Here is a 13067-nt window from a genome sequence, read left to right on the forward strand (position 1 = left end):
GAATTATAGATAGATAGATATAATTTAAGAAGAAAATATAAGAAAAATAAAAAAACAAGGTGTTCTTATAATTTATAGTTATTTACTTATTTATTCAATCAATTGAGTTAAATTTATTAGCGAATATATCACCTCACTAAATATGTGTTTGGATGAATTTTGTAAATAACTTTGAATAAAATTATTTTTAAAAAATTGGTTTTGGTTAAACATTATTTTGAAATTAACTTATTTATGTTTATATGTTTTATTGTAAAATCAATTATATTGTAATTTTGTATTTAACACAAAAATTATTTTTCATGATTTTCAACCAAACTAAAGATTGGAAGAAAAATCTAACAATAATTAAAAAAATTGTTTTTTTTTTTCTAGAGACCAAATCAATTTTGATATTTCCCTAATTCCCTCGTTGCAAACGAACACACCAATATTCATTTCGTTTCTGCAGCTCGAATCAAGATGGTTCCATACGATAGACTTCCAATTGCTTGTTCCTCGAAAGGAATTTCTTTAATCATTTACATTTTTTCCAGAACTGAACGCTGTAGAATTGCTAGTGGGACTCTGAATTAACCATTACAAACAGGGATATACACGCAGGCTTAGAAGGGACATAGGGGCAGGCAATTTCAATCCAATAAATTTTAAGAAAATATTATTTAGGTTAAAAGTTATAAAATAATATAATAATTATTAAATTTATATTAGTATAATTTGATTTTTCCTCTATATTATTGAAAATGTTTATATTTTTAATAACACTAATAAAAAATTTATAAAGATCTCAAATATGATTTAAAGTTATGTATTTTTTAACTAGTAATGAATTTAAGTAATTAAAAGAATATAGAATATTTTAATTTGTAAATTTTTAAACTTTGACAAAATATAAAATAGCAATCTTTAGTTATTATTATTATTATAAACACTTAATTTTATTTTTTTTTTCATTAAATTAATCCTTATGACTAATTTAATAGCACTTTTATTTATTACCTATTTAATTAATAAAAGTTATTTTTTTGCATTTCCAAACCCACCATTTTTGTTTCCGCTATAGTCAAACACAAACAAGGGAAACATCATTTATATCAATACTGACAGAATATTTTTATTTGATAATGTCGTGACTTTAATATATTCTCTCTAGTATAATAAAGTTTATGTAATATGATTTGGACTTGCCGATTTTTCTTTTGAATTTTTTGTGTAGATTTTTTTATTAATTTTTTAATTTTTTTGAAAATTTTTCTACAAAAATTTTCTGCATAGTTTGTTATAATTTGGGCAAAACTATGATTATTTTCCCTTAAATTTGTCGACAAAATATCACATAATTCTATTTTTGTGTATTCTCATACAAATATTGTGTTGTATAAAAAATTATGTTTCTTGTAAATTTGTCACAATAGTTATAAAAGAAAAACCCGAGAAATGTTATTAATGAAGTAGAAAAAAAATATTTAGGATTAATAATTTTTTTCCTTATAAAATTGAAAATCTCTTTCAAACCCCATTTTTCTGTGACTTTTATTATTGACAAAAATAAAAAATTATCAATAGTTAATGTTTAAATAATATCATTAAGTATTTAAATATACTCATAGGAAATGATATTATATTTAATTTATATATTATAATTTTTATTCCTTTGCCCCTCCAAATTTTTTTCTCAAGCTCCGCTACTGGATATATACATGAGGAAAATGTTTTTTAACATAAATAATTTGGGATGACTTTTGAGATGCACATATACCCAAAAGATAATAAAATAAGCATATATATATATATATATATAACAAGTATTACATCCTCTGGAAGCATCAGCAAGCAGAAGCCTCTGGAAGTATTACTTTTTTCTCAATCTTTATTTTTATTTTTAAATATTACATATATAACAAGTATTTTAAATATATATTTTATATAATAAATTTATAATAAATTAATATTTTTTAACATATAAATTATATTGTATAAAATAAGAGTTTATAATTTTTTTGGTAACATGAGATAAAGAAAGAAAGAAAAAAACACCAAAACAAAAATAAAATTACATCCTCTGGAAGCATCAGCAAGCAGAAGCCCCTGCACATATATCACTAAGTGGCCTATGCAAAACAAATAAGAGTGTATATAGAATCAGAAAATACAAATAAAAAGTAAAAAAATAAATATAATTAACATCGCTAAATCTAAAAAGGTGAGTATAATATTCATCGTTAAATACCAATATATATATATATATATATATATATACTGGATGCTCATCTGAATTCTCTAGTCCATCTTTGATGATCTTCCGAACGAAATTAATTTGGTATATATTCAGTTGGCAAAAAGGTGATGACACTATCGAATATGATACAAAGATAATAATTGTGATATATATATTCTTGGTTCCATTAAGAAAAAAGGAGATTCCAAGTTTGTTGATTGATGGAACAGTACAGTAGTATATGAATGCCTTCCTATATATAAGAGCTCACGTCTGAAACCTTGGAAGCATCAGCAACAAACAAACTAATTAAGCAACACACACTTCAATTTATCAGCATGGCCTCCGTTCAGTGCCACAAAACCTGCAAAGTGAGCTGCCAACAGGAAAACCAGCACGCCTCGTTTGGGCAGAAAGTTTCTGACTTGTTCAAAGGGCATCAACATAATGACCACAGCTCCAATTATGCCACCCAAACCAAAGTGCTTTCCCAGTCAGGGTCAGGGTTAGGCCCCTTCACCACCAAAACTCAAACACAATGCGGTTGCCCCCAAACACATCTCAGTACCACTCATGGCTCCAACACAAAAGGCCATGGCCATGGCCAAGGGAGAATTAAGAGGGAGCACAAGAGAGGGATGCTGCAGAACATCAAGGATCGCTTATCAGGTGACACCAGCAGCGACAGCGAGAGCGACAACGAAACTTGCCACAAGAGGAAGGCAAGTCATTAATAATTAACACCTTTCCTTCCTTTTATCTCTTGTCTTGTATTCAGTTTTATTCCTCACACATTTTACGTACATGCAGGACTGAAATTGAGCTTTGTGCTAATAATAATAATTGGAGTTCGAGATCAGAATTCGCAACTCAGTCTCAGAGAGGCCAATATATATATGTGTGTGTGTGTGTGTGGGGTGATTGTTGCTGTCCAGTTTTTTAAAAAAAAACCCTAAAAAATTATAGCAGAGAAGATGCTAAGTAAAAGTACTTACTAAATAAAAATCAATGTACTTTGGTTATGGTGCAAGTCTGAGGATTGAGACATACAAAAAACAAATGCATCTACTATGATATAAACTCGAGCTTCCTATTATATGAATAAAACTGTTTGGTTTGGTGTTAAAATCACTTGTTGCTTTATTTTTATTTTTTATTTGTAGTCTCTATATCATGTCCAATATTTAACAGTAATCTCATCACTCTCATGACTCCACTCGTATATATATCTTCTAAAGTGGGAGTAATTTACTAATTGTATGTTGATTAACAAAACAGATTGAATTGTAAAAAGAGAAACTCCAAAGTAATAACATTGACATGGGGAGTCACGGAATATATATATATATATATATATATATATATATATATATTATAGTAACTATTATATCATTATATATAGAGAAAGTGAGGATATATCATATGAGAATATCCATTTTATGTGAGAATAATAATGGTTAATCTCAATTGTTACATTAAAATGAAAAGTTAATATTAAAACATTTTAAATTCAAATTAAGACTTTAGTTAATCATAAAATCTCTATAAGATTTTTACTAAACAGATCATCAAATATTTTAAAGATTAATTTATGACATTTTAAAATATCTAAAACCTATTATCACCATAACTACTATCATTGTTATATATGTTTCCGATGTCAAAATCATCACGGTAACAATTATCATGATTGTCAATTGTCATCATTACCAACTTGTATTTTATTGTCAATATTGTCATCACTAATAACATCAATATTGTGATCGTCGCTAACATGGTGATGATGACGACGACAACGACGTGATCATGATGATTATGACATTCCTAACATAACTTAAATTTTTAAGATATTTAAATTTTTGTTTGATAAATCTTATATAAATAACCATTGTTAGAGAAGATTTGAAAGAGAATCTGCTTACTTATAAATATGACAAATTTGGACTTTCTAGTCTCTTATCAGAAGTTTCTTGATTTGCGACAACTATAAAGTTTAGACACATCAGCGGAGATTTTGTCCAAGAATTTTAAGAAATCCCCCCAACCATGCATGGCCAGATTCTCCCCTTAAGATCACACGACATCCAGCATATAGCTTGTAGGCTTCATTGGGATAACTTCAATAACTGATCTAAATTTAGTTATACAAAGGACAACTACTTTCCAAGTTGAAAATTTACTTTTGACTATATCTACAAGTTATTGAAAATCCTTAGGTCTTTCAATTTTTTTCATAATGGAAACTCCCATATATTTTCCTAGGAGAAAAGTTTCCCTTAAAACCAAATATGAAACCAAGAACATGCTTTGTGTTAGAGTTAACCTTTTTAGACTACACTATTGTGTTTGTTTTTTAGCTTTCAAAAAATCTTTTATAAAATTATTTTCAAAAACTAATTTTTAGACGATAGAAGTGAGCGAATAAAGTGAAAGTATAAGGGAAAACATGAATAATAAAAACTTAAAATAGAAAGCTAAACAACATAAAGATGCTTTTGATCATTCAGCAAAAAAAAAAATTAAGATATTTTGATTTTCTGATTTTGTTGACCTCTGGCCGAGAGATATCGTCGTGAGTTCACCCAAACGTAATGAGAACATATGACCAAATTTATCTAAAACATTTTACATTAGCATGTGCCACGGTTAGAGAATACAAAATAATCAAAACCCATAGCCGATAAATAACCAATGGAGTTGTAAAAATATATCATGACACATACATTAATTACACATACTTTAAGCTAGTTAATCAGGGGCTTGGGTTAGCTTTTCAACAATGGAAAATTCTTGTATAAGTTTTTACAAGAAAGATCAAGCAAATAGGAGGTTGTAACAAAAAAAGAGCAAGAGGCTTAACTTCAATGTCCAAGTGTTGAGATGCTTAAAAAAGAAAAACTTGTTAACTGCTTCTAATCAATAATTGAGATTATCATTCCAATAATACAAATAGAAAACTTATGGAGTCATTTTTAACTAGTAAGTTTGAACTCAAACTTAAAGTATGTTTATCAAGGAAATCTAACTTAGTTAGTTGAATGAAGTACATGAATTATTATAAATTTCTGGATACTGTTTTTAATTCCCAAGATAAAAAAAAAAAAAAACTTGGTATATTTGGAAAACTGCTAAGATGCACTTAAACTTCCGTTCACACTTTCCAAAAGACAAAATGTAGAAGCCAGATTTTGTTTCATTTGGATGAACGTGGGTTTATGTTGAGGTGAACTGTGAAACAAACACTACTTGTTAAAGCTCAAATTACAAAGTTTACAATTCTCAATATGTTAGATAAATGTGTTTATAAACAACTTTTGAGATACCAAAAAAAAAATTTAATAACCAATATGCCATGAGTTGTTCACCAAAAACGAAAATGCCATCTTGCTTTTCATAGCTTTTCTTTTCTTTTCTTGAATTCTTGGTCCACAAATTGAGTGGGAACTTAATCAACATGTCTGTGCGTTCGGTGGTGCTAACGCCATGAAATTAGGTCCTCTCAATTTATTTTTTGATATGTTGTGGAAGGACGCGGAGAATAAGTTCCGTTTTCTGTTTCTAGATAAAATGACAAGACTACTTTTATTCAGACCATATTTCAAGAAAGCATAATTGAAACTCTTATTTTATTTCTCCACTACAAAGGGAGGGGAGGAGTCTCACTATTGCCTCACCATGCCATGCCAATAAAAGGCCCTTGATACGCTACCATGCAACTGCAAGGAAACAAATCACATCTGAGCAACGCAAATTATTGCAATGGCCTCTGCTCAGTGTGAGAAACCCAACACAAAAGTTGAAGTTAGCCAACCAAAAAGCCAACACAACCCCAATACTGCAATTGAAGTCTGCCAACCCAAAACCCAACACAGCTCGTTCGGCCAAAAATTGTCTGAGATAACTAGCAAGGCTTTCAAAGGGCGACATGGTAGCAACCAAAATCAACTTCAATGCTATAGCCAAACTCAGGTTGAGTCACAAGGCCACAATGGTACCAAAACAGAGACTCACTATTATGGCCAAACTCAGACCCAAAATGACAAAAAGCATGGGGTCTCCAAAACCCAGATCACAGTTACTGTGGTCCAAGCACAAATTACCCACACCGAAGAGGACCCTTATCCTTATGGCACCACTACAACATGCTTTGGGGCTCATGCCAAGAAGAATGGAGAGCTCAACAACAATAAGAAGGATATGAACTTGTTCCGGAGGATTAAGAATGGCTTATCCAGCTATAATAACAATGAAGGAGGCATCAGCAGCAGCAGCAGTGACAGTGAAAGTGATGATAAGTGCCCAAAGACAAAGGTAACTAAGTACTTATATGCACAGGAGTACAAATCTATTCTTAAAAGTCATCACATGGAAACTACATATTTTACATTAAATGCATGCACGTTGGGTTAGAACAAGATTTTCTTTGTTTCATTGATAAATCTTGACTTCTCTGTTTACGTCTGCAGAAAGGAGGAAACTGCAAACAGGACGCAACTAAAACAAAGCCTGTTTAACTGGCGGAAAGAACATCATCACAAATAACAAGTGTGTTTACAATTTCATGATGCTGTTCTTGTACCCAAATAGTTGGGAAAAATAAATTCCAATATTTCATTTGGCTGTGTGAATCTTATGATAAATAATATACGTTGAAGTATACCTACATCTACTGGTCTGTTCAACAACAGGATCTTACAGTACCTGCGTTGCCTAGTCTGTTTGGATTGAAGTTTGTAAAATTGTTTGGAGTAAACTTAATTTTGCAGAATTGAATTTAGTTAAATTTCAAGTGAATCAATTTATGTTTAGGAACATTTATTAGTTGATTTTAGTACAAAAAATGCTTATAACGGTGATAAAAAAACACTTTTAAAAGTACAATTATTAATATGGGTGCATAAATATTGTTAAAGTAATAGAATAATATTCAATTAAGAGGATATTTTTATCAATGTACCTCCAACTGGACTTTTCTTCACTGCAAAAGCAACAAGAATATTGCTTTTGCGGTGAGACAACAGAACCATGGTTTTCATGCAAAATCAATTTTGCTCTGAAATTACTAATGTTGGAACAAATTTCAAAACGCAGTCATGGTGTGAATTGTGATTCTCTAACATGAAAATGCCTATCCAAACAAGCACAAACACTGATATATAAAACTGCATTTAGTTAAACTAACAGTCATCGCCATATGTTAATCAATTCTGTCAACAAGGAATTAATATATGTCTATTCAACTAAAAATTCCCAAAAGTATAATTACCGCCACCTACAAGAACATGGCCAAGATTAACACCATGCAAGATACGACAATTCTTATATACAAACCTTGATACACTACAGAAGTAACAAATGCAGGGGCATTCTTCATCCTTCAAGAGACCTGAAAAAGAAAGCAGCAATAGCCTGCACAGCAACATCCTCAGCTTCATCTTGGGTGGAATTGTTTGCTTGCAGGTGCTTCTTACCAATCTTGAAAGAGTGGTCACCACCATCGATGACATGCAGCTCATTGGGTACTTTCATCTTCTTCCGAGTGGCTTCTAACTTCTCAAGTGGACAGAGAGCATCCTTGCTGCCCTGTGCAAGACACACATAAACACACACACAAGGATAGAATTAGGAGAGTCATTAGCATAACACAAGCAATTTATGTGTTATTACCCATACTGATAGAATATGAAAATTTTGACAGGTTATTCTATACATACCACAATGGTTAATGACAAATTAGAAAAGAAAAAAACTACCTGTACAAACTTTGTAGGAACTGTTAACTGTAACAGTGTTTCATCTCTAACTGCACCATTGATTCCCTGCAATATTGGCAACTAAATTAATGTGATTCTTAGTTATGTTATTTAAAATCTGTACTTTAGTTGTAATGACATCTCTGTTTTACCAAAACAGCCACAGGACACCGATGCACCAACTATAATGCCTTAAATGTGACATGCCAACAATTGCTCAAACAGAAAACTGAGTATCACAAGTGCAGATGAAACAGCCAGCCAGGAAGAAATGAAAAGAAAAATATTCAAAGGAGTGGCATAATGAAGATTACTGAATTCAGAGCTCCACACTACATGCTCCAAGGAGGAAAACTACATCAACGAAGTGTGCAAATTAAGATGGCTAGCGGAAGGCCAAAATGACATAGGAAGCAAAATGCTTAAGGGGCATATTTAAAAGACTAGAAATTCATGACTAAACTATAATCGTCAACAAAAGGGATAAGTGGATTTTGAATTATCGAGAAAATAAAAATGAGGCAAGGAGTGCACCCTAAGATAGACAAATAGTTGGAAATCTTCTTCAGTACTCCTACTACCCCAAGGTAAAAGGAGCCAAAAAACATACGCAATCAGTTTATCCCATAATGCAAAGATTGGCATGAAATCATAAAAAATAACATCAAACCTTTAATGGGTAGCCCAAGCATACTACAGCAGAAACATTAATGTCTTTCATGCAAGCCACCATGCAGCCAACTCTACAAGAAAATAAACACAAGATACATTATGCCATAAATATCTTGATACAAATCATCTTAATTGGGACTTCCTCAGCCCAACATACTGATAGGATGGGCCTTACTAGGCCCAAATAGGTGGCTTAAGACTCAGATATTATCCTTTTAGTTTTATTTCGATTTCCTAAAATACTAGATGGTGATACATGTATGGTTGTCATTCATTAGAGTTATTATATAATGTAAGCTTTGCACTCTATTGAGATATCAAATGAAAAATCAAAGTTGTTATTTTATCTTCTTTGTAGTTTTCTTTGTAGCTCTTTAATGATGTTTTCTTAGTAGTAGAAGTAGAGTAGCTTCTTGCATCCTATCACATACATGTCCTTTTAGGACATCAAGAATATATCTCAGAACACTTTTATGAGTTTATCTATCCTATAGATTATCTCTTATGATTACTTTCCTTATTTGTCTAGTTTCCATATTTCCTAATATATCATGATTTGGGATGTGATTACAACAAATAAGGCTTAGTGCTTTGCCTCCTTTGCCATTTGCCATTGCCATTGTAGCACATCACAACTAGAGATCGTACACTTTTTTAAAAATAAAATAAAATGAAAATGTAATACAAGGGATATAGTTAGAAACAAACTCACAAGGATAGTCAAAAGTGACAACATCAACAGCGTGCAGTGCCTCCTTTAACATGTTCTTCCATCTATCACAAAAATAGAGATACAACTTTCACAATAAAGCCTTTAAAAAGATTTAACCCATTTAATAAATTTAAAATTAAGAGTCCTATGATTAAAATCGATGTAGTTGTATGGTTGGGCTTAAAAAGGGAAATGTAATGTTAGCTTTGCATCCAATCGGAAGAGGAAGGAGCGCCGGCACCGTGAGCGAAGATCACAACCGGTGGCAACGTTCATGCTTCGGTCTCGCCGTCTTTGCTCTCACGACGCCGTTTTGCAGGTGGTAACGAATCCATGCCTTCGGAATACAGAAATCCCCCAATCAAAACCCTATCCCGCTAAATTTCACTGCACACACTATTAAATACTAATTTTCGCGCCAAATCTAAAACAGACAAGAGAATGCAGTGTTCACCTTCGTGTTTTGGAAAGTTTTATTTTATTTTATAAAAAATATGTTTGAGGTTTCGGATAAATAATTTTTATTTTTATTTTGGGTTCATGATAATTTTTTGTTTTGTGTTGTATCCATAATACTTCCTTCTTCTTTAATTACTTAATTACTATATAGTTGATTAATGATAAATAATAGCCAATTTCCTTAAAATATTAATTAAAGAATTAAGAATTTTTTTTAATGAAATATGTAAAATCATGTTATTTATTTTTATCCTCTCCTATGATTTACAGGTTAAATATTTTCTCATTTTATTTCCGTAACTAACATCCTAATTTATAGCATTATCTAATCAAATTTATAGTTTTTTTTCCCGGGGATAAATCCGACAAAATTATACCAAAGCTATACAGCATCCTATAGTGAGTCCTTATATATAGAAGGTAGTGGCTAGCTACCAGGTTTTTGGTTCTGTGTTTTTTTTTTTGTGTCTTGGCGTTATTAATTAGCCAAAGCGTATAAATTAGACGTGAAATTAAGAAGACTTTGGAGACACTTGGACTTGCAAAACCAAGGGGCGAGCGAGCCATAGGCATAGCCAATAGGATATAAAGCAAAAGACAGGGACGAGACACAAGGAATGTCAAACAGCAATTAATGCTTATGGGATTAAAGATAACGTTGAGATGCCCTAATTGACTTGAGGCATGCAAGCTGCTATATTCTGTGTTACTGCCCTTCATGATCTCTAAAGGCCATCCTGTTAATTATTAAAACCATACATGCATGCATGTTTTCTTTTTGTAAACTATATTTGTTCCCGATGCCAAAGATTCCAACGAGAAGTGCGTGTGTGTTTGATCATGCCTCTAAGATAAATGGAGAAAGGGAGATCCTGATCTTGTGAAGCAATATCTTGCCACAAAACAAGATATGGAGACCCCACATGATAAAAGTCAACGACATTTTTAGGCAGCTTCTATTCAGTAGTGCAGTATAAAAAGGGCTTGTGTTATATATATATGAACCCTCTTCAAGGAATCAATAATTAACAAGGCCAAGTCAAGAGATAATCGATGAAGGGGTTGGTTGTTCACTCTCCCTCAAGGGCTTCTCGCTTGAACCAATTAGTGCGTGATCATTGGGTCCAAGAGCGAGACTAGCTAGAGGCCCTTGGGGAGGAGTAAATAAACTGTTCCTTGGCGAGATTGCTTAGCACAAAGAAGTTCATCTTGTTTCTCACCTTCAGTAATCAATACATTTCCATATATATATCCTTAGTTTCTTTCTGAGCCCAACGTTGGGTTTTTATACGGCCAATTTGCATTGCTCAATCTCCCTTGGCGAGATTGGATAATGCCTGTCACACCTTAATTTCCAGAAAGGAGAGAATTAAATGGCAGGTACTTCTTTCATGTCCATTTTGCAACGGTGAAAATCTGTCTCATTTTTTAGTTTTCTCCCTTATTTATGGATAACGATTCATGGGTCGTTTGTCATTAATAAATTGTGCGACTATAACTCAACAAAGTTAAGGTAATAAGCGAGGGCCTAGGCCTACCTGCACTCCCCTGGTGGATTGTACTTGCCACTTGCCAATAAGTGCAGTTACTTGTATCTGCTGCATGCATAAGAGATTTTTTGCGGGGAGGGGTTACACGTGGTATTTTTTTGAGAAATGAAAGGGGGACCCTTCATCAATATTTGTGCAGCACCAGGCCATTGAACCTGGAAAGAGGACCCACCCTTCAACTTTCCTTTGTTTGTCGATCTCAGAGATTTTAAGGCTGAGAAAAATAAAATATACTACTATTACTATATATAACATGAGAACGAGTCCTGTGTAGCGGTAAAGTTGTAAAGGGTAAAGTTTTTTTTACTATATATAACCTGTGATCCATGCATGTGAATGATCCAACCCGTAGTCCAGGGCAGGCTTTGTTTCTGAACATCGCTGAAAACAGGAAGCAAATTATGACACTAGGCCGTACTCTTTTTCTTACCCTAACTAGCATTAGCAATATTGGTTCTGTACTTTTGGTGTTTCTGTTTGTTCGATAGTACATGTCTTGTATTACCTACCAATTATGAATGGAATTTGCGACTTTAATTTGAAACATGCTAATTGGTAAAACAACACAAAACGACTAAGATCGAAGTGGAAGAATTTTATTATATTTTATTAGTTTTCTTTTTTAATGAAACTTTCATGGGGGAAACAAAAAATCTCCTTTTAATTTATTCATAATTAAAACAAACACATGGTATGTGTTGTTTTATCAATGCATCATAAGTAAATGATACAAGTAAATTTAGCATCATATCTATGTTGGCAGCTTTTTCTCATTTACCTGTGAGTCAACTTATTTTTATTTCGAATGCTAAAACCTACAATTAGTTGTTTTTTCACCCACTTAGTGAACTAGTACAGTGGCAGACTTATGTTTAACTGAGGATGTACGAATTCACTCTAGGGTTTTAAGAAAATTATACATAAATATATATTTAGAGTTTTACATATTTGAACTAATAGTCTTCAATTTTTCACTCCAGTGTCAACTTTTGTTTTTTTATGTTTCATTCCATTTTCAGCTCTCTGTATATTTTACCTTTATTCAATTAAACATCTAATTTCATTTCATTCCATTCCATGATAATAATAATAATAATATTTTTTGTTATATAATAATTCACTCAAGGTCTTGCATATCCACCACACTGCTCACGAGCATGCAGAGTTGCAGACCTAAAAACATATAAGCATAGACAGAAATAGAAATTCTGAAAAAAAAAAAAGACAGAATAATAAATAGAACAGAAAAAACAACGAATCGATGGCAAATTTTCCCTGCTTGTGTATGATATGTGGTGATATGATATGTGGTGATATGATATGATGATGATGGGAAAAATTTTAAACTACACTTTTATAGGTTTTTATATCAAAAGAAGCTGTATGTCTATATGATTACTCAAATGAAATCTATGAGCATGTGTATTTTTTTTAAGAGACTTTATTGTTGTAGCTTGACAGTAGACACTAAAATAACTTTATTACAATTATTATTTCGTTAGAGTATCTTTAGAATATATTTGAGCACTGAAGGGCTCATTGTATGGACTTTAGAAATTAAATGATATTAGAATAAGAAAGTTCAAACCCACTTTCTTCAAGATGCATGACTTTTTTTAGGAGGAAAAAAACTCCAAAGAGTTTTCCGGTGAGATCCCATCATTTATTTTCCACGACTAAGGTGTTCTTTCACCGGTTGATCC

The 13067-nt window shown here is 32.0% G+C and overlaps 3 protein-coding genes across 3 annotated transcripts; 2 read left to right on the forward strand and 1 right to left on the reverse strand.

The window, feature by feature from the left end:
- The first annotated feature begins 2502 nt into the window (after positions 1–2502).
- Positions 2503–3349, forward strand: LOC100305657 (uncharacterized). The gene is made up of 2 exons (NM_001251722.2): positions 2503–2940; positions 3029–3349. The coding sequence occupies exons 1-2, from the start codon at positions 2557–2559 to the stop codon at positions 3032–3034; spliced, it is 390 nt and encodes a 129-aa protein (NP_001238651.1). The 5' UTR covers positions 2503–2556; the 3' UTR covers positions 3035–3349.
- Positions 3350–5884: 2535 nt separating this feature from the next.
- LOC100526973 (uncharacterized) lies at positions 5885–6964 on the forward strand. The gene is made up of 2 exons (NM_001249775.2): positions 5885–6529; positions 6685–6964. Exons 1-2 carry the CDS (start codon positions 5978–5980, stop codon positions 6730–6732), a joined length of 600 nt encoding a protein of 199 aa, NP_001236704.1. The 5' UTR covers positions 5885–5977; the 3' UTR covers positions 6733–6964.
- A 426-nt stretch (positions 6965–7390) lies between these two features.
- Positions 7391–9725, reverse strand: LOC100811835 (KAT8 regulatory NSL complex subunit 3). The gene is made up of 4 exons (XM_006580468.3): positions 9356–9725; positions 8642–8714; positions 7972–8037; positions 7391–7801 (listed from the first exon to the last, which is right to left on the reverse strand). Exons 2-4 carry the CDS (start codon positions 8702–8704, stop codon positions 7589–7591), a joined length of 342 nt encoding a protein of 113 aa, XP_006580531.1. The 5' UTR covers positions 8705–8714; positions 9356–9725; the 3' UTR covers positions 7391–7588.
- Between the last annotated feature and the right edge of the window lie 3342 nt (positions 9726–13067).

This window comes from Glycine max, chromosome 5 (genome assembly GCF_000004515.6).
Source record: "Glycine max cultivar Williams 82 chromosome 5, Glycine_max_v4.0, whole genome shotgun sequence".
Classification (NCBI taxonomy): Eukaryota; Viridiplantae; Streptophyta; class Magnoliopsida; order Fabales; family Fabaceae; genus Glycine; species Glycine max.